The 22,524-nt window shown below is 40.5% G+C and overlaps 1 protein-coding gene across 1 annotated transcript; it reads left to right on the top strand.

Moving 5' to 3' along the window:
* Positions 1-5,628: 5,628 nt before the first annotated feature.
* On the top strand, positions 5,629-18,907 carry vdac1 (voltage-dependent anion channel 1). The gene is made up of 9 exons (XM_049592904.1): positions 5,629-5,762; positions 8,056-8,125; positions 11,055-11,104; positions 12,222-12,374; positions 12,592-12,644; positions 12,947-13,174; positions 13,888-14,038; positions 14,437-14,494; positions 17,819-18,907. The coding sequence occupies exons 2-9, from the start codon at positions 8,059-8,061 to the stop codon at positions 17,908-17,910; spliced, it is 852 nt and encodes a 283-aa protein (XP_049448861.1). The 5' UTR covers positions 5,629-5,762; positions 8,056-8,058; the 3' UTR covers positions 17,911-18,907.
* The last annotated feature ends 3,617 nt before the right edge of the window (positions 18,908-22,524 follow it).

The following is a 22,524-nucleotide window of genomic DNA, read 5'->3' as shown; positions in this document are numbered from 1 at the left end:
AGTAAACGCAGGCTCTCTGACAAATGTTTCTGAGCTGAATATTTTGCTCGCAGTCGAGTCTAGATAAATTGGAAACACTTGAGTGAAGCAAAAACTAATGAAATATAGCTTCACAAAAACTTTGTAGTGTGTTCAGTTTGGTTCATGAATGTATGGGGAGAGAAACAGTACAGAGAATTCTAGTTAATGGCAATTATATGTATTTGGAAAGAAAACTGTGCTTTACAAACAGCTTGAGTACATTTTGTGGATAAAAATAAAAGTGGATCAGTTTATTGTATTTATATACAGTCCAGTGACAACCATGTATCTCCAAATGTGCTTATTTTGAGCTTTTCAGATAGACTAAATGATTGAGTGTTCCTTTATACTTTGAGAGAATTCTCCCATTTAAAACCCCGCTGGATTATCTGGAAAATATCATGTGGTGCGGAGCAGGTGGGACTCACATTCAGGAGGGTGCACTGCGGAGTCTTCTTGTAAACAAACAAAAGTTATATTTATAAAAGCTCTGACCGGCTCGTCTGTTTTTTTCAAACCATTAATAAGCACATGATTCAAAGGTAAAATTAGAAATGGCCCCTTAGGTATAACAGTTGAAATGATGGTTATAGGGATTAAAATTAGGAGGAGGACTACAGCAGGATCCACAAGGACTTTGTCATGGAAGTTTCAAAGATTGCTATCCAAAATAAATAGCTATCACCTCTAGTTGGAATGTATGACAAAGTAAGGCTATAGTTTTAGATCCATGCCTCCTTTGAGGAGATGAGCAGGTGTTCAAGCTCAGACTGGCTGCCACAGGAAACAGGTCAAGAGAAGAAGAAGAGAAGTTGAGTTTGGGTGTTTCTCAAAGTCGAGGAAGGATCCTTAAATGGACAAATTTCAAGGATGCTACGTCATCAAATCGCACCTAAGTTTAAGTTTAAGTTTATTCACTTCATTAACCCCCCTGAGGGGAAATTCAATGTTTTCACTCTTGCTTGTCAATTACACACAGGGTCCAGATGGGGACTCGAACAGGCGACCCTCCGGTTCCCAACCCAAGTCCCTATGGACTGAGCTACTGCTAAGGTCTGCGCCACTGTAAAGGATCCTTCAGATTATACCGAGAAAAGAGTCCGTCCTTCAAAGAATTTTCAAGGATGCATGTGTGTATCCTCAGCAGGTATAAAATACCCACAATTCTTTGCACATGATTGCAAAGCATGAATTTTTTTTGACAGAAACCTCATAATTTACACTTTCCAATGTGTCCACCACCAAATAATGAGAATTTTAAAGTAATGTGATTTAGATAAAACATAAAAGTTCATCCATCAGAGCAGTGATGGAGCACAAAGTCAAAATTCAGTGAGTAAGGTCATGTTTTTTAACACATTGTAGCAGAAGTCTGAAACGACTTTGCAAAAGTTTCCTTTAGCCTTCTTGTGTTTTTATGTATAATCTATAAATAGGCGATATTCTCCCAAAAAGTCACGTGAGGCTGAAAATACTGCTTATATTTATTCAAACTGTACAACAACATTAGAGAGAGCCAAAATTACCACAGTACCCTGAACTATGAATCCTCCACACAGAGATCTGCTGCAGTTCTTTTTGGACTGCATGAAACAGAAACATGAAGAAGTAACTTTTGATTGAGGATTTGAGAGGGTGAAGTGCAGGTGGAGAAAAGGGCGAAGACGCTCAGGTGAGGTGAGTAACATATTAGGCAGGAGAACAGGAAGGAAGCTGATTGGCTGGGACAAACTCTGGAGCAGGGAAGGACTAATGAAGCTCATGCAGGGCAGGTGTTCAGATGGGTAAATGAGGGGAAAAGGCAGCACAAGAATACAGAACTCCCAAAACCCTGTAATAAACTGACCGAGTAAAAAACACAAAACAAAAAATACAGACCAACTAGTGCAACTTAAATGATTCAACAGTCTATTACAGATACTCAGTCTTGTCTTCCTGAAAGGTCTGAAGGCATCAGGACACATATCAGACTGTAAGAGAAAAAAAACTAGGCTGTTTCCTTCGCTCATGACAAAATAAGAGTTTTGGAAATACATGGTTTTCACATGACAGGGCCAAACTGTTATTTTTATTAAACTATTTAGAGGACTGCAAATTAATCTCAACCCACAAGTCAATAAAAAGAAACTTGAAGTTGAAGAATTACATTTTAACTGTTGCTGAAACATTTTATAAATGACGCTGTGGATAACGGATTGATTTCAAATTTGGTTTTCAGTCTGCTGTTTCGCCACAGAGCATTAATTTCTCTGAAACACCCAACTGACTGACACCAGTGGGTTTTGTCACAGTGTTTCCAACACTGACACCTGCTGGCTGAAACTGATCACAGCCCGTCTCATTGTGAACGCAGCCTCTCTGTCAGATTTGTGTTTTTGCTGTTTTAATACAGAAGTTAAGTCGCTTCAGGATCCTGTATTTGTTTTTTTTTTTTTGTTTCAGAGGATGGACAGGATGATTCAAAAAGTTTTTACTTTCAAGCTGCTGACTCAACAGACAGATAAATGAGTCGCAGACACACTCATAAAGTGTGTTGTTAGTGGCTGATTGTAATTTCCTGATCGACTGATGAAAGGCCTTTGCTTGCATTAATATCAGGAAATTTCCATGAACTCTCTTTCATCAGACAGGAGAATGGTTCTTATTAATTCAGTCATTTTGATGTTGGCATATGATGATAGATATCTACAGTCCTTATTAGTGTAGAGCAAGAATAAATAGAAGAAGTGAGTGTACATCAAGAACTAAGCAAAGAAAGAAATTCAAAATGAAATGATTTGTGAGTGAGAGAGGTGCAGTAAGAGGTGTGTAGTGTCAGCTTCTTGCTGCCAGTTGCAAAGGAAGCGCCTTTAGGTTTTGGCAGCGTTCCCTTGACTCAACCACACTGCTGCGTTTCTGCGAAATCCTGCACACAAAATTAGACAAAACTGCAAAAACACTTCATGAACCCAGCTCTGCGTTCAGGAGGGTGAAGCAAGTCAGAGCTGTAAATATACGATGCACCTGCATTTTGAGTCTGATGTTTCTGTAATGATGTCAAAATATACTCAGATTGTTAAAGAAAAATGTTGAATATAAATTCTATGCATTATTATGTCAAGAGAATTATTTATCTTGCAGTTAAGCTGCTGTAAATATTATATATGAAACATGGTGGAAGAAGTATTCAGCTATTCTAATAAGATAAAAGCATTCAAAATCATATTAAGTACACGAGGATTATCAGATTAAAAGTACTCATTGTGCAGCAGAGACATCACTCTCAGTTATTATATTAATGGATTATTATTGCTGATGCATTGAAATGTCAGCAGCATTTTCATTTCTTGTTTTTTTGCCTGTGAAGGGGAAACCTCTACTGTATACTCTACAATAGCATCGTATTTTATAAATGTTAAATCAATTTTTTTTTGTAATTTATTAACCTGGAAAGTATCCGGAGACAAGGCGATAGATTTTAAGTAAATGTAGAGGAGGAAAAACATTATTTGCCTCTGAAATGTAGAAAGGAAAAATTGAAAAAACTGTATTTAAGAACAGAGCTTCAGTAAATGTAGATCAACTTCTCCCAGCACTGAAATCAGATAACAGTTTTTTATACTAAATAAATCAAACACCAAGCTTTTGCAGGCAACATATATATTACAGTGAAACAGTGATGTTAAATGGCTGCCTGTAATAGTGACTGTTTAGTACAAATGAAGTGTGTAAATATATTTGAAGAAGCTCTGCAGCAGCGGGTTGTGAATGACTTTCATCAGACTACAGCAGAGGTCAACTGTGAGCTCACCCTGTCCTCCTGTCCTGTACAGATGTGATGTAACATTACAGCTGCTCAGATCTCTCCTCTGTCCCGGGACAGTTTGTATTAACTGCACACTGTGGCTTGGTTTGATGCGGAGGTGCAGAAAGCTGATCTCCAGTCAGCTGTTAACGGGACGTTGCTTTCGTGTGGGATGCTGCGGGAGGAGTTGCGTGCAGCCCGGAGCAAACTGCGCATGCGTCAAGGTGAACAGTCGATACCAGAGAGAATAATGTAAAGCGAGATTAATCACTGTTTTCTAGTTCCGTTTTGGGGTGTGATAACTTGTGGCAGAGGATGAAGACGTGAAATTATTTTTTTTGTCATTATTAATGCTTAACTAAGAAAGCATTTGTGTAGTTATCTGTTGCTACACATGTAGCCTGCATATTTTTTTTAAAAATATTTTTGCTTTGCTTCTGTTTACAGATCATACATTTTGAAAACATCAGGACTTGCCTAATTCATTAAAAGATTTTTTCCTTTCCTCTTTTTAACAATAAGCTACTTTTCTGGTCTAATGTAAAATTAGGAAGTTCTCAGATCCTTAAGTAAAGTACTATAACCACCATGTAAAAACAGCCTGGTGCTAATAAATGTCTTGCATTCTAGAGTTTATGTAAAAGGATTAGTTTACAAACAAAATGTATCAAATGCAACCTAAAGTAGACTTTCTGGTGATGCAGAATGACCCATTTAATTTATTATATTGATGAATTATTATTGTTGTGCATTAAAATATTAACAGCATTTCTAAAGTTGCAGCTGATCAAGGTTTAGGTGATTTTACTTAGGCTAGCTCTTTAAAGAATGAGTATACACCCACACTGAAAATAAATAATTAAACAATAAAAAAATAAATTGATATTAATAAATTGAAAAAAAATAAAAATTAAAAAATTAAATTGAAAAAGCCTAGTTGGCTATTATTCAAAGTAACTAGTAGCTGTTATAGTGGACAGATGCTGCCAAAAATAAATAAATAAATAAATAAATAAATAAATAAATAAATAATAACTTGATAAATAATCAATATGTACCAAAAATAAATGACAATGTCAATAATGCAGGAGAAATATATAAAGGAATGTGTAAATAAAATACAAAAAATAAATAAGTTTGGGGAGGTAAATAGGGTGGGAAAATGCAATGGGAAATAATAAGTAAATAAAAATTAAGAAATACACTTAAAATGAATACAAAATAAATAAGTTCAAAAATTAATAAATTCAAAAATTAATAATATCAAGCAAATAAAAGGGAAACTAAAATAGGAAAGTACATGAATAGGGGAATTATTAAAAATTAAATACATTAATAATCAAAACAAAACAAATGCAAATTAATGTCAGATTTTATTATAATTTTTATGCCAATTCACATCTGACCAGGGACAACAGATGAAAACTAGCTTTAGGGCTAACTCTGGTGTATTTACAAAAATGTTTATTAGTATGCACTGTCCCTGACAAATACAGTAATAATAATAAAAAAAAATTAACCAATAAATGCCTATATATTTTTTTATATTATTTTTTGGTAAATTTAATGTCAATTAATTAATTTATTCCATTATTTTCTATTTTGGCAGCTTCTGTTATCCATAACTACAGCTGTTAAATTTAGTGAGTAAAAAGGGAACTATTTTCCTTTGAAATTAAATGAAGTATAAAAAAGTGTAAATAATAAGTTAGTAAAATTTAAGTACTTTGTGGGAACAGTGGGATGACCTTGTGCTTTCTCCCCGCCGATGCCACTCAGGCTGTAGTGGGAGTGAACTATCTTGCTGTTTGACTGACTGTTGTATCTTTGTCGATGACAAGAGGCTCCTGCTGCTTGCGTGACTTGTAACGTACGTGACGCCGCACCACCTCCCTCTTCTCTCCTCCCTTTGTGCAGTTGACAAGCCCCTTCTCGGCCAGGACAGGAGCACACAGAGGTACGTAATGTATCCAATATTGAAACGCAACACAGCGGACATTTCCTTTCCTGTACGGCTCTGTCACTGCTCTCTGCCGGCGCCGTGTGACCTCCGCGGGCCGTTGCTGTCGCTCACAACGTCTGATTTTAAACTGCAGTCGGGTGCAGCTCGGCGTGCAGCAGGGATGCTAGGCCCGCTGCCTCCCACAGGCTGTTAGCTTGACTGCTAATGTCTTGCGGTGCGGTCATGTAGCAGTGCGGAGCCAGTGGTCAGCAGTTATTCAGGCAGCTAGCCATAAAGAAGCTTAGCTAGCTAGCGGTGTTAGCTTCTTCTTCTACACTTCCTGTCCGTCTGTCCGCCCGTTAGACACTGGAGACACTCGCCCGCTGTCCACCTTGATAGCTAGTTAATGCTAATCTGTTAGCAGGCGAGGGCAGGGAGATGCTGCCTTCATAACCTCTCTGTGTGTGTCAGGTGGACACTGCTTTATTCATTGACTCTAGAGGGAGACTGGACTTTGAAATCTGTTTATTGTCTGTCTTACAGCTGTGTCTGAATTATACTACAATGAAGGTGGTGCTGAAGGGCAGTGATACAGCCTTAGCTTAGATGCTAGGTCAAGTGTATCATTGAATGAGTGGTCCTCATGCTATGGTCTGAAGTTGGATGGTGTGTAACTGTTGCATAAAGATATGACTGTCTTCAATGTTAAGCCAAGGAGATTTACCTTAGGACAGTTAAGGCTTTGCAGGCTATCATATATACAGTGTTGTCCTATGTCCTCTCTGGCCTCTGACCTATCTGCCTGCAGCCATGTGTGTGTGAGAGCCATAAAACTACCCAGTGTGTTGGCATAGTGTGAATGTCTTACTGCCATTTGTCTATGTGTTTATAGGCATTGCAGATGCCGGACATTAGTTCACTTCCTGTCCAAGTGCTTTTTTATGACCACAGGACACACATGGTGACTGGGCTCAGAGGAGGAGGGGGGTCCTGGATGATTCAGGTGGATTAGAGCTGGACATGAGTCTTAGAGTGTGTCAGGGGATCATGGACGGGCATTTGTTGTGTCAGAGCTGATGTTGCACTGGTCCTCTGGGGCCCAAACGTGCTTAGGGATGCAGTAAATGTGTCACGTATGGAGGAAAGGGTGGAGCTGTTGAGGAAAGGTGAGGCAGCCCGTAAACTGGCCTGAACAGGTTTAGAGGAAAGAGCTGGCAGATGTCGAAGGACAGAACTGAACGATTTTCTGATGTTATTCTGGTGATTGGCAGCGTGACTCTTTGGGGTGCAACACAGCAGAGCTCATTCTTGAAATTTTCATAGAAACTTCATGTAGTGCAAATGTATTTTACTTTGAAAAGAAACGTTACGTCAGACAGATATCGCAATACTGGAGAGTAGTCACAAATCTTGGGATATAAGTAAAGTTAACTGAGAAATTCTGTGCCCTTTCGTTTCTATTCTTCTGGCAAACTGTTCAAATTCCTGTTCTATCTACTAACAATATGCCCATGTGTGTTATCAACAGGCCTGTGTAACAAGTGTACCTTGATAAATGTTGCGCTATTGAAAAATGGAACCTCTAGCTATCCATGATACATGATGATGAAATAGACACATGTCTTGCACAACAGGCTGTTCAGGAAAATGGACAAAGAGGTTCACACATAGCTGTACTTGCACACGGGCGCAGCCAACAAGAGGGTTGGCAAACAGTCTGCTTTGTGCTCCAGTCTGTGGCCCTTATTGTTTTTCCTGAACTTGGCTTCCTCCACTTTGAGACATCAACTTTGACTCATGATTAAAGTGTCAAAAATGATCTCTGCTTTCTCTAAATTTTAAAGTAGTGGGGAACAGAGTGGTTACGAAGGAATCAGTGGATGCATCGGCTATGTTTTGGCAAAGCTTCTAATTTTTATGTATTTGTGACCCCTGCATGTGAGCTGGCCGCTACACTGACAGGAATGCAAGTTTGAATGAATGTGTGTGCAAGTGTTAGAATCGCTGTGATTGTGTGAGTCGCTCATGTAAGCCAATAACTTCATCAGATTTGTACCGCTCCCATCCACCAGTGACCTCCACTCGCCCCCGCCTTCCTCTTTCAGCAGCACTTCACATCTGATCTGTCAGCTGTGTCCTCCGCTTCCGGTTCCCGTGTCTCTCCCTCTGCTGTGTGGCTCTGGCTGTCCTGAAGCTGGAACGCAGAGGGAGGACAGCAGGGATGTCATGTCTCAGAGAGACTGTTGTATTCCTTTGTTTTCTGCCTTGTTTTTAGTCACTGCTGTGATCATGGTCTTTCTCTTTGCAGATAATGGCAGTACCTCCCACCTACGTCGACCTTGGAAAGTCTGCCAGGGATGTTTTCACAAAGGGATATGGTGAGCACCAAGCAGCCAACAATACTCACTTATTCCACCTGCATTTATAACAGTATGATACAGAAGGAAATGATTTGACACATATTAAATGTTGCCATGATGTGTAGGGTTTTGATAATGATGATTTTTATCTTGACGGTGGTAGCTAAGGAGCAAACCATCTCACTTCTCATCTCTTTTGAGAGTTGCACATGTGCTGCACCGGTTAGGCACTCGTGAGAAAACGGTGGCGCGTAAAGAGAAAGTTTATGAGCTGAACCCCGAGCGAGCATTTAAATTATCCTGGAAACAGGAGTTTAGTTGGGTTGTGTTAGAAGTTATGGGTAAAATACAGATTAAACATGACAATTAGTCTTATTATTGTTTGATAACTGCTATAAATCAGATGGTGTGGGAGCCCTTCTGTGTGGTGTTTGCATGTTCTCCCCGTGTCAGCGTGGGTTTTCTCTAGGTACTCCAGCTTCCTCCCACAGTCCAAAGACATGCAGGTTAATGGGTGACTCTAAATTGTCCGTAGGTGTGAATGTGAGTGTGAATGGTTACCTGTCTCTACATGTCAGCCCTGTGATGGTCTGGCAACTTGTCAAGGGTGTACCCCGCCTCTCGCTCAGTGTCAGCTGGCCCGTGACCCCCAACAGGATATGGAAAATGAATGAATAAATACTTTACAGGGTTTCCATGGTCTTGAAAAACTTGGAAAAGTCATGGAATAAATAAAAATCATTGAAAGTTGAGGGAAAGTTATGGAATCTTGCTGTGTGTTAAGAGATTTAGACAGTAATCTTCCCTGGATAACCTGCCATGAATGTAACACAGGGTTTGACATTAACTTTTTTTGTCCACGTACCACAGTGGCTGGTGGATTCCAAAATCTACCAGCCACTCAATACATAATCAATACTTTTGTGGCTGGTGAGTGAAGCAAATTCAGCAGCCACTTGCATGTTTTACCTGCATTTGGCAGGTTGCTGGTGCTAATTTCCAACCTTGATGTAACATAACCTCAAATTTATTTTTTGAAGATGTCGAGGTAAGTTGCTTTATTGTGTGTTGATGTGTAACATTTTGTGTACCGTCACGTATCTCCATTTTCTAGGGCAAGGAAAAAAATAGTCATTATTATTATTATTATTATGGGTCTTTGAAAAGTCGTGGAAACGTTCAGTATAAATGTGTAGATCTATCTATGTAACAAGGTCAGTTGACTCTCAGCCACTACGTACCACTCAGAAACGGCAACATGTAGTATGTACACACACGCTATTATTTAATGGTAAAACAGCAATTAAAATAAAGCTCCTTCAGAACTACAGAGGACTTTATACAAATGTTTTCACAGGCTGTTTAGTGCTGCCTGTGACGTGTGAAATATGTGGAGTGCACCTTTTTAGTAGAAGATAATTACAGGCAATAATGTGTATTATTTTAAACATCATTGTGTCATTGTCAGATTGCAGAAACTAGGAAAAATATTTCTGGCACCATGATGGAGATGAGGGGGAATAATTATGTGCACATCACGTAGGTGCAAGGATATCAAAAAAAAGCATACATGAAGGGAATAAAGTAACGCCTGCACACTTACAGCGTTACTTTTTTCCACCATGATGGAGATGGGCATGACTTGTAGTTAGAATTTTACCTTGTTAGTGCTATATTTCTCGAAATCAAGAGTCTTTTAAAATCACATCTTCTTCTTTTGAAAATTTTCTCCGTTGCCTTGTTGAAAAGGGAAGCAGTGGTAGATTTTGTTTCTAGTTTTATTTCCACATCATTCTCGTTATGCCTTTATTTTTTATCTACAGCCTACCCTCTGCCGTTGGAAGGAATATTACGTGGTTTCACTCTGTACACTTTAAAAACAATACCATTTTCCTGCATTGTGCTGTTAAGTAATCGCGGACATTTCTTGCAAGATTCGATGCAACACTTCCTCTCAGGCATTGTGCTAATAACAGCTCCTTTTATAATGTTTATCGCAACACCAATGAAAGGAAATGATTCACATCAGTTGCTGTGATGTTTATAGCTGAACATATGTTGAGGAGAAGTGCAAAGCCTGCAGTTACAGTGGATGCGGGGTGTGTTTTCTATATACACACAGCTGCGCTCCAACGGTTACTGAATGATGTGCACTTAATACTGAAGGAATTCCCAGTCGTTGCTGCAGACTGATTCATACGTACCCCGGAGGCTGATTCACTGCAAGTATGGAAGTGATTGTAATTCATTACTGTGGGTTCCTCCGCAGGCCTCACCTTCACAGAAAAGCCTCAAAAGAAAAAGTAGTTGAGCAGATGTGAAGCTGGTGACAATTTCACAGGGTGGGACCTACAGCTTTAGATGAGGACAGAATTAGTAGACGGTTTAGTGAAGGGGAAAGCTAGGGTGAGTGAGTAATCGCACCAGGCCAGAAAGTACATGACCGTGGAGATCTCTGGGTCATGTGAAGTGTGGCTGGGTGAATCAATTGATGGCTGTAATGCCGTATAAGACCAGGAATGGGGCTCCGGGCTCGAGCCAGGATCTGTTTAAACCTGCCCCCCAGCTATTATTCATCACTGACAGCACTAATGTTCTCACAGAATCTACAGCAAATCAATACACACTGTTAGTCAATGGCATATAAATAATGTTAAATGCACTCCTGGGGCTGATGAATGGGCATTTCACAGACACTAATCAATGACTTGATTTAATGTGTTATGAAATATCTCAAATGATTATTTCAATGTGTATTAATAGATGTAGTATAGGACAGAATTCTGCATGTTAGGACTAATAATATTGGCGTGAAAGTAGTACTTATTTTAAGGGACTAGAAGCCACGTTCCACTTCAATAATGAAATGCTTCAGAGTGGTTATTATTGGATCTGTATTGTCATCCCGACATCATTTTGATCTGTTGTTCAATATTGTGTGTTTCAGGCTTTGGGGTCATCAAGCTGGACTTGAAAACAAAGTCTGAGAATGGACTGGTAAGTCGTCGCCAGTCATTATCAGATTATCAGAGCTGCCACTCCAGACTGCAGCCGTCCTATCATGGCCTAAGAGGCTCCTGGCTGAGAATTGAGTGGCTGGTTATCTGATCGCCTAAACGGTGCCAGGACACCTTGGCATCTGCTGCCTGACAGATACTTTTTAAAATGGAGTTTGTGAAGATGCTGTGTCAAAACAATTCAACCTACTGTGTGTCTTAGTTCACTTAAGGTTAAAGTCAAATTGATTTCTTAATCTTGTAAATTCACCTTCAGGATTTTAGAAGTTAATGTTTCAGTGTTCAAGCAGACAGTGTTGGTGGAAGGTTTACAGGACTACATCAGTGGCTAAAATCCTGTGTAAACACCCAATGAAAATGCATTTTTGTGCAGGACATTAAAGGGGCAGGGCCATTATTATCATCAGTGTTCCTTATTTATTAAAATCCCAACATTACAGTTTTGGTCGAAGAAGTATATTTGTTTTGCATCAAATGCTATTTTCCAAAGCCCCTTTAAAAACACTTTGACACCTGGCTTGATGTAGGTGTCTGTATGATGATGTTGCTTCATATAACCTCCCAGCCTGCCTGCTGTGACTGAGCCAAGCCTACTTTGGGAATTGTGTTTTATCGATCTATCAAATTGGTTGTATTCCTCTGTCCCCCTAACCGCCACAGATGCTAAGCAGTGTACTACTGTGGTCCCTCATTAGCTTGGATCCAATACTCACACTGTAACACAAACAAACTCACCGATCGAAGCAGCGGTAGACCAGCAGCTCTCCCGCTCTGCTTGCTAAAATTACTGTTTTTGTCAATGGAGTCTGGTGGCTTTGAAGAGAGCGATATAATGGCTCCACTTCCCCATCGGAAAAGGCAGCTTAGTGGCAAGGTATAGCAGTGAAAATGTTCCTCTGACTATGGATAAGTACATCATACAGCCCCAACTCAAAATCTCTGAACTAACTCTTTCAGTTATCATTATCAGTGATTGGAGCTGTAACCTACGTCACTGCTTTGTGCTTTTCCATTTGAAAAACCCAGAAAAGAACAGTACTGCATCTGCGTGTTAAACCAGACAGTATGACTCTAACAGCAAATACTGTCATCTGCAGGAGTTCACCAGCACAGGCTCTGCCAACACTGAGACCAGCAAGGTCGCTGGATCCCTGGAGACCAAGTACAAGTGGGCGGAGCACGGACTGACCTTCACAGAGAAGTGGAACACCGACAACACCCTGGGGACCGAGATCACCCTTGAAGACCAGGTTGGTGATGGAGTGTAGGGGCCAGTACCATCTGAAATGTGTATAGAACAATGTGATTTAGGTTGCTGTTGTATTGACTGAGATCACTTAAGTCTTGATCACATTTGTCTTAATGTAAATTGGACTGTACTTTGATCTAATGAACAATTAATGCTAAAGTTGATGAGTTTAATTAAACTGATCTTTATTTTTTGTGTTTTGCTTACCTTTTTCACAGTTGGCTAAGGGGCTTAAGCTGACGTTTGATTCCTCCTTCTCGCCAAACACTGGGTAAGAGCAGATATTTGAGTCAATTTCAGGGAGAAATCAAAAGTTTAAGGGAATTAAATAAAGTATTTTTCCTGTGCTTTTGGAGCTACAGTGGTTAAAGCAGTTTATCTGATAAAGTTTTTATGGTGACTCTCCACTGGCCTCATTTTACCTTTCTGGGTCATGTATCTTTCTTCACCCATTTGAACAGGTTGATGTCTGCAACTCACACATGAGGGACATTTCATTGTTAAGAGTGCTGTTTATAGCTCTGGGAAACCTCGGCCCCTGACATTAACAACCTGCTCTCTGTCCCCCACCAGCAAGAAGGGCGGCAAGATCAAGACAGGCTACAAGTGCGACCACATCAACCTCGGCTGTGACGTTAACTACGACATCAACGGCACAGCCATCCACGGAGCAGCAGTGGTGGGCTACGAGGGCTGGCTGGCCGGCTACCAGATGACCTTCGAGGCTGGCAGGAACAGGATCACCCAGAGCAACTTTGCGGTCGGATTCAAGACGGACGAGTTCCAGCTCCATACGAATGTGTAAGACTACATGTTGCAGCAGATGGTCATCAGTATGCCAGCATGCATCCTTCCATTGTAGCACACACAATGCATTTCCAGTGTGGATTCTGCTCATTGTAGCATTAGAGTGCTGTGAATTTGGTGCAGTTGAAATTAAAGTAGCAAGGAGAGGGAATGTGTACTGCCCTGATGCTTGGACCTAAGGCTGAGTTGGTGAGAGAAAAAGTACTTTTAAAGCAGCATTGAAATGCATCTGCATGAGCACCCAGACACACCCTCCAGCTATGAGTGAAACAACTGAGTCCAGACGACTGACCTTGACTAGACAGAGACAGTTTTCTTGTCCTTGTTTGACTGACTAACTTGTTACCCATTTGGCTGTGTGCCGGGCACCCAGGTGCCTGGCAGTTATTTTTACACCCAGGTGATGGGATTTACTATATTGCAAGTGAGGCGGGGTGAGTGTTTGGCAGGCATACAGGGCCTCAGTGAAAAGGCAGAGTGAGGTAGTGTCGGACACTGTGAGAGAGGGAGAGAGGGATAGGGCATAGTATTAGTCTTGTTTCCCACTGTGCCCTTTGGCCAAGCTTGTCTGTTTCAGTCTACAGCTGAAGTGGTTATGTGAGGTCAGACAAAGTGTAATGTCGGCTTTACATCAGTGACAGTGGGACAGGGAAAATATCGCCTGTAAGGTAAACTTACATATATTGTAATCTGCTATTTTTCCTCAGAAATGATGGTACTGAGTTTGGCGGTTCCATTTACCAGAAGGTGAATGACCAGCTAGAGACGGCGGTCAACCTGGCCTGGACTGCCGGAAACAGCAACACCCGCTTTGGCATCGCTGCCAAATATCAGATTGATCCTGATGCATCCTTCTCTGTGAGTAGTAGTGTTTAACCTGAAGTAGATGTAGTAGTTGTAGTCGTGGCATTGTCACATTATGTGTCATTACAGTGTAACTTCATTGGTTCCTATTAGGAAGTCCTGTTTTAACCTACTCCCTCTTCACAGGGAGTTCATAGTGGTGTGTCAGATTCTAAAAGTTGCCTCTAAAATGACCTCATGCAGTGCAGAGGCCCGTGAAACCAGCTGCTTGAATTTAGAAGGGAGGTTTATTTGCTGTATTTTTCTTCCCTAGCTGGTTGTTAATTTTAAGTTTTTTAATTTTGTAAATGTTCTGTTTGCAGCAGACAGTTACCCAGCATTTGCATGATACATTTACCTGTTAGTAATATGTGTTGATCTTTGTATGATTGTCATCTGTGGTTCTCACACAGGCCAAGGTGAACAACTCTAGCCTCGTGGGCCTGGGCTACACTCAGACTCTGAAGCCAGGTGAGTGCAGTCTGTATGTAACTTATGTGCCAAGTGCTCGAAAGGGCCAAAAGACAAGACAATGCAGACTACGTTTACATGCACAAAACACTCCATATGTTGCTCTGATTATCGTATCCTAACATCGTTTATTACGTCAAAATATGGAAAAGTGAAACGGCTGGAGTTGCTTGTGCCGTTTTTATTCTTAGTGTCAAAATGGGATTTTTTCCACTGGTGGCAGTCTTGTTTGACCGTGCAAACACAGCCTCCTCCTTTCATTCCTTTAAGCATGTTCTCAAAAAGGTCGACATTGTGATATTTGCACATATTCAAAAACCTGCTGATACCCTCTCTTTCATAATGTTTAAAGGTTGGTGTGATTTTCCTTCTGACCAGACATGGGCTTTTCTTTTGGGCATGCATCTTTACATCAGCCTTTAAGATTGTTTGCTAGTTGGTTTGTGCACAGCGTATCCACGACAACAGATGGAGCTGACCCAAACAAGCAAGAGACAGCGTGTCGCAAGTTGTGGTAAAGACCCTAGTTGGGACACATATTCTGTATAGATGTCCAAAGAACACCATTAACACACCAATAATATCAGCATATCCCACATCTTAATCGGAACATGCTTCTTTTGGAAAAGAGCCTAAATGGGAATATCCAAATGGAATATGCTGGGTACATGACCTGTATCAAATTCAGAATATTGTCATGTTTGGCATCATAGTAGAATATTAGGCTCCAATCACACAGAAAGCGTTTTGCAGGTTGCAAAATGTGAGGCACGCCGCATTCCCTTTTTTTAAATTGAATGCCACTTGTGGAAAAAAAAACCCACTTGCTGGGGCCTGTATTCACAAAGAATCCTGAGACTGAAAGTAGCTCTTAGTGACATCATTTTTCCCTTGGTAAGATAAAAGTTATTCACAAAGCATCTTAGGCCTTAAGAGAGCTCCTAAGGTGAAAAACTGTTAAGAGGAGGGAGGAGGACTTTTAAGAAGCCTAAGAGTGTCTTAAACAGAGAAGATGGCGGAAAGACAGAGAGGAAGGAGAGATATTCTCCGTGTATTGAACGACAGTGATTTAATAAGACGTTACAGGCTTGATCGTGCAGGGAGAATGTTTGTGGTTGACCTCATCAGGGATGAGCTTACTTTTCCCACCCAGTGTAGTAACGCAATAACGCCTGCTTTGGATTGCAGCACGTACCAGCGCTTCTCACACTCATCGCTTGTGTGTAAAAAGAGAGGGAACAACACATTGATTTGTCGGGCAATGCGCTCCCAAGTCTGCCTCTTCCCTTGTGCCGTGATCCAGGGACCGAATTTCCCTCTTAAAACTCATTTGTTCTCCTCCACGAGCTGTGCCAACAGCAGGCACTGCTCTTCTGTCCAGTTCGGCTTTCTCGTTCTTTTTTTCTCCATTTCATTCGTTGTTTTGATCATTCTGTCAAATCAAACCATTTTTTACAAGGAGGCCAGCAATCACAGTAATTGCTGACAGCTGAGTCTTCGTCCACCATTAATATCAAATAGATTAAGTAGTAAAATTACCAGCATGGCGAGTAAACATAACAATAAGCAAATCAATATAATAATCGGCATGTGAATGAGGTACGTTCAAACATTTTGAAGCTGTGTAACAATTAATTTAATTTTGCTGAGTTTCATCATCAATTATTTTCACGATTACACATTTCTTAATAGCCTACAGTCTAAAGTTCTATGATCGGTTGATTTCACTGTCCATTCATCACTAGGAGCGCATTTTTTTTTTCTTTTTGTAACAACCAATCACAGCTTTTAGAAGACTGCATCATACCTAACAACGGGGTCAACCACACTTCCTCACTAAGATAAACGTTTCTGTCCCCTCCTTGCTTAGAGTTGCTCTCAGAAACTTCCTGAATCACTCTTAAGCTAAGATTCCTTGCTAGGAATTTTTAGGCTAAGTTGGGAGCTATCTGAGAGGACTCTGAGAATCTTTGTGAATATGGGCCCAGGTGCTTAGAGCACAGAAAAGCAAGGCACATTGCAACACAAAAAACGCGAGCAAAAAGCTTCATTCTCATTACGCTAGGGCCACACTGCCCGCGGAAGTGCCGCGAATAGCCTCGAAGCACCGAGAAGAGGAGGCAGTTTCCTTTCGGCGCCCATGTTAACCGACTGTGTCGTCCACACTGGCTGCGCCACGCCGGGAAGCTCCGCGGCAGGCTCACGATTTGCAGCGATCAGTTCGGTGTCTGGTCTATTTTCTGCGCAAGCCGCGAGTGAATCTGACGCCAGGGCCACACTGCCCGCGGAAGCGCAGCGCACCGAAATTCTCGCGCGTGCCGGAGCATCTCCGTTCACGTCAGACACGCATTTCTCCACGCCATCGACAAGCGATTCTGCTCCCAGCTCCCAGCTGTCGTCCACACTGGCGCGGCGCGGCCAGTGTGGACGACACAGTCGGTTAACATGGGCACCGAAAGGAAACTGCCTCCTCTTCTCAGCGCTTCGAGGCTATTCGCGGCGCTTCCGCGGGCGGTGTGGCCCTAGCGTGACAAGCCAGGCAGTGAAAAACAAGAGCTGGGAGCAGAATCGCTTGTCGAGGGCGTGGAGAAATGCGCATCTGATGTGAACGGAGGTGCTCCGGCGCGCGCGAGAATTTCGGTGCGCTGTGCTTCCGCGGGCAGTGTGGCCCTGGCGTTCAACAATCACAAAAAGGCATCTCCAGCTGCTGAAACACTTGTAATCAGGGCCTTGTGCATGTAAACATTGTCTTTGTCAATCCAGAAAATTCCACTTGACCAGTATTTTTAAAATTAGACTTGAGTGAAAATCTGAGTCGTGGCATTGAGGCTTGTATGTGGATTATTCCAACTTTAGTTTTATAACATGCACAGAGTACACCATGATCCTATCATGGCTCCATCGCAGAATTCATTAACAGTTTTTTTAAAGACATATATACAGACATCAAAGTACTTGAGAAAGCATGATGTAGCTCATATTATTCTACACTGATGCCCAGATGTAAACAGGACAGTTATTAGAAGAGTTTTGCATGATGTTTGTGAAGTGTTATTGATAGATAACAGCTATAATTTCTTAAGTGTAAACAATAGTAGCAACATTACAGACAGATGGCTCGTTAGGTTGAATGCTGGCAGGAAACTGACATGATAAAGTGTGGAGGTAGGATCTTTGGCACATCAAGAATGGAAGAGTTCAATAAGCACCAGCACCAATAATAACCAGTTTCAGACTGTTTACAGTATGAAGTAGCGGTACATTCTAAATGTACACTCTTGTTTAAATTGTCTCTGCATGGCTTATCCTGATGTGTTTCTGCAGGCATCAAGCTGACGCTCTCTGCTCTCCTTGATGGCAAGAACATCAACGCTGGTGGCCACAAGCTTGGTCTCGGCCTGGAGTTCCAGGCGTAGGAGGACGAGGGAGACGCCCTGTTAATCCTCCCTGCACACATGTATTCCCACCTAAAAAAAAACAAAAAAAAATCCAAATCCTTTATTGATTAGCTAGCCCTCACAAAACCTCTACGATTCCTAGACATGCTACAGCTGCAGACAAGACAGCATAAAGGTCAAATCGTTCTCGCAACGATCTGCCACTTTTAAAGGACCACTTTAAGGGAACATTATATTTTGAAAATAAAGAGCTGAGTTCAGAACAAAATGACCATTCAACAAGAAAGTTTTATCTTGAACTGTGTAGCTTGCAAAGGAAAGGTAGCGTTGAGTACAGTTATGTTGGCCTCACTCTTTGTCATTTCACTACATTGGTATATGATGCTTTAATTTGTCTCTCTCTGCTTTCCAATGCAGATCAAAGGGAAAGGGCAGTTAGCATACAGTTGTAGTTACACCACCAGATGGTGCTGTTTCATAGCGCCATTAAGCACTCCTCGCTCTAAAGTTGTAGTGGTGAAATAACTGTAATTTTCACACTTCTGCACTGGAGAGCTTAAATGTTTGTCTTGATATATTATACAATGGGAGGGTTAGTTGTCCCTGATGTAAGCAGCTGTCATTAGCTCCAAGAGACACTATACCCCAGTGTGGACATTCTGTGTTTTCGTCTCACTTGTTTTTTGTGTCCGTGCATTTGGTGTGAAACATGTCTTTTGTTACATATAGTAAAAATAATATTATTTTATTGACAGTCTTGCATAGTTTATTCCACCTGTGAAGTCTTACGAAGGCAAAAACCTGTCGATTCTCCTGGTCGAGCAAAGGAAGGGAAACTTAACGTGCGTACAGTTACACTTCTCTGGAGTTACAGTACTTCTGTGAGGGAGGATGAAAATGATAATTACAGTGGACAGGTTATGGTAGTCTTCCACAACTGGTTATGGGAATCATGCTTAGTGTACTTGACAGTATTGTCATTCCCTGATTAAATAAAGAACATCTTGAACCAGTCTGTGATTGTGTTTGTTATTCTGCCTTTTGTCAAATAATGGCCTGCATCCTGTGATTAGAATTTCAACCTGTTTATTTACAATTTCAGTGAAGCTGGTCATTTGTGAGAGCTGAAGATCTGTTAAAAAGTGAAGCAGCTTACATCCTGTTTTTTATTTTGACATACTAGAATCATGAGGTTAATTTTAATGCACTCCACAGAAGCAAATACCAATTATCTTTTGTCACCAATTCATCTGTATTAGTTTTGTTTTTAATTCTTTCATCGTGTCTGCATATTTTTTTGTATACAATATCAAATAAATAATGAAGGCCACCCCAGAGCCCAAGGTACCACGTTTTAATTCGAAACAGTATAAAAGCACAAAGATTTACAATAACATGTAATAAAGCAAAGCAAATCTTGACATTTTTGCTCAATAAATTAAACAATCAGTCCACTGGATGTGATGAAAACACTTGACGTGTTTAAGAAGCTGTGTAGTTTTGATAACTGGATGACCTTTCCCAAAAATCCTCAAGATAATCCAATGATGGATTTTCAATTTTGGCATATTTGGCTTCAGTGGGTTCCATGATTAGGGAAGTATTTCATCATCTCTTGACATGATCAGGAGTAAAAAACTGAGACCATGACAACTGATTTTGAATAATTCCTTGTCTAAAGTGTGTTCTGACAAGGTTCTACTAAGATGTAGAATATGACTGAATTGCTCTTAAAATTAATGTTTGAGAACTCTGAATACCCACCACCTATCTGTATTAGGTGCAGGTCTACTCTATGGATGGCTTGTCCTCAGCCATGTTCTGGGTGAAGTCCTGGGGCCGTATTCACAAAGCTTCCTAGTGCTCCTAGTGACGAAATTCTTTTCTTAGAATTTCCCCTTAAAGTTAAGACTAGGTCCTTGTCAAGTTAAAGTTATTCACAAAGCATCTTAGACCTTGAAAGAGCTGCTAGGGTGAAAAAATGTTAGAGCAGGGAGGAGGACTTTTAAGAAGCTTAAGAGTTTCTTAATCAGAGGACAAAATGGTGGAAACACAAAGAGGTTGGAGAAATATTCTCCAAACAATGGATGACACAGAGTAAATGAAATTGATACAGATGAGGTCATGCAGGGATAATATTTGTGGTCGATTTCATTAGGGATGCGCACACATTTCCCACCTGACGCTATAACACTGGAAATAAAATGATCACAAAAATAGATATTTGGAGAACTGGAAAAAATGCAACAGGGCAGCAGTTGTGACTTAATCTGTCTCAACCTTCCATCAGCAGAATGATCACACTAACAATGACAACACTTTCAGAGTCAGCAGTTCATTTCATTTCCACTGGGTGTCCACACCTTGCAGGCTCACAAAAGGGCGTGTCTGTGACACCATCGCAACCAACCATCACATCTGTTAAAAGAGTGTGTCATATGGGGTCAACCACACCTCCTCACTAAGGTAAAAGTTTCTGTCCCTTCCTTGCTCAGAGTTGCTCTGAGAACTTTTCTAAATCATTCCTAAGCTAGGACTCCTTACTAAAAAATGTTCAGGCTAAATTAGGAGCTCTCTGACAGTGTTCACAGAATGTTTGTGAACACAGCCCCTGGAGACTCCTGTAATAAAAACACTTTTCAAGTCATAATTTTTCTTTGTTTTCTATATATATATATATTTCGATAAATATTGTATTGTGGACTTAAAACTATGGTAAAGTTAGATCCTTGGTAAATAAGCAACTGATCACTAACAAATTCAGCAGAATCAAATTTTAATGATGTGTGCTGTTGTTTTTTACAGCTTTTCAGCACCCACAAGTGGCCAAAAAAAAAAAAAATAATGGCGCAGTAAAAGTTTAACCTATGTGCACAGTTACACTCACAATACCATCATCCTTCGAAACCTGTAGGTTCAATGCCACTCCAGAGGAAGACAGACAGTGTTTGTTGTGTAACAAAAGTGTAGTTGAGAGTGAAGTTCATATTTTGGTTTAAAATGACCTCTATTTATGTTGATTTCTCTTGGTTGGATGACGATGAAATAATAGAGTTAGTTTTAGAAGGGGAACTTTTTTTTTGGTGGCCGAATGTGTTCGCCTAGGATAGAAGGCAAAGTGGCAAACACTGTATTAGACGCAGTGGCATTACCATGGGTTATGTACCATTGGTGATTTATGTGAGGATGGCTTATTTCTTTCATACAGTAATCTGGTTGGTAGTAAAAGGATATTTTTGGAAGTACATAGAGATAAGAAGTTGTATTATGTCAAAGTCCTGCAATATAGCTGATAAAATAATTATAAACTAATTCAAATTACCACTGGAAAACAACAAGGCTTCACAATTTATAAAGTAACTAACTCCCTCCCGTGAAGAAACTGATGGTGACAGATGGTCTACGACTGTGTCAGGATGTGGTAAACATGTGAAAGAAGCAAGGGGGAAGCTCACACGGTTACGACTCTACAGAATGAAGCTGTTAAATAACAATAGCTGTTGGAAATGTAAAGCTGAAATAGGAACTTCCCTGCACTGTATATGGGAATGTAGTTTGGTCAGACCACTCTGGATTAGAGTATTAGAAGTTTTTAGTTGTTGGATTGGTTCAGAAATCTCTTTAAGACCAAAACTGTGTTCACTGGAGGATTGGTCGCAAATACCAAACGTGTGCAAATGTGCATTCTCTGTTATTATTGTGGGTCTAACAACTGTCAGAAAATAACAAAGGCCCCAGAATTAAAAGAATGGGTTAATGCAGTGGTGGAAGTAGCATCTTAGGAATGTATGCTCAATAGAATAAATGACGATCAGGAGAAAGGAATGTCTTCTTGGGACTGGTTATGGACTCACAGCAAAATGGAAGATAAGCCCACATAATTATGAACTTGCTCTGCATGTGACTCTGCAGAGTGATGTATGAAGACATATGTGTGACATGTTTCTATTTGTTAGTTTGCTTTCTTCTCTTTCCTGCTTGATTTCTCTTTATGAACTGGAGTCCACTTTCATATTATTAAAAATACTTGCCTTTTTGACAAAATAATACATGAATGCCATATACCAGGCCTTTCAAACCAGCAAAGACTTGCATTATAAGAAGGCAAAGTAGGCTATTTTGTGCACATTTGTGCCAAAATAAAAAAAAAATCAATCATTATTACTTATAGCCCACATATTTTAAGAAAATGCTCATAAACATGATTCTGAACTGATGACATGTTTCAAAAGTCAGATTTATTTCTTTATTTTTTGATAAGGCATTGCTCCCTATCTGACCCCAAACATATGTGAGATCACATGTAGGATAACTGTCTGTGGGTAACTTCTTGGCAAGCAAATGGTACATTAATTTGTTAAAGCATGCTTTATGGTGATTTTTGTAGTTTTATAGTCACCTTCATTACAGCCCATTTGTGACAAATGGAAGAGCTTTTCTTTTCCATATATTGGATTTCATAAGGTGAGACCAAAAAAAGAAAGCAATAGCTAAAAATATATTTTGTTGTCACTGTTTAGGCTCCAAGTTTCTTGCCTCAGATAAGTACTTCAGTATTTTGAGGGTGACTCAAGATGACATGCACACACTTGTCATGACTGCTTCCACACACACACACACACACACACAGAC

Source organism: Epinephelus fuscoguttatus, linkage group LG12, assembly GCF_011397635.1.
Source record: "Epinephelus fuscoguttatus linkage group LG12, E.fuscoguttatus.final_Chr_v1".
NCBI classification, from domain to species: Eukaryota; Metazoa; Chordata; class Actinopteri; order Perciformes; family Serranidae; genus Epinephelus; species Epinephelus fuscoguttatus.
This window is presented reverse-complemented; position numbering and strand designations above follow the sequence as displayed.

What these genes read in the sequence shown, in the direction of transcription:
- vdac1 (XM_049592904.1), top strand. Translation starts at nt 8,059, where the DNA reads ATGGCAGTACCTCCCACCTACGTCGACCTTGGAAAGTCTGCCAGGGAT. An exon ending in TGTTTTCACAAAGGGATATG is followed by an intron (nt 8,126 to 11,054) that starts GTGAGCACCAAG and finishes TGTGTGTTTCAG; the next exon opens with GCTTTGGGGTCATCAAGCTG. An exon ending in CAAAGTCTGAGAATGGACTG is followed by an intron (nt 11,105 to 12,221) that starts GTAAGTCGTCGC and finishes TGTCATCTGCAG; the next exon opens with GAGTTCACCAGCACAGGCTC.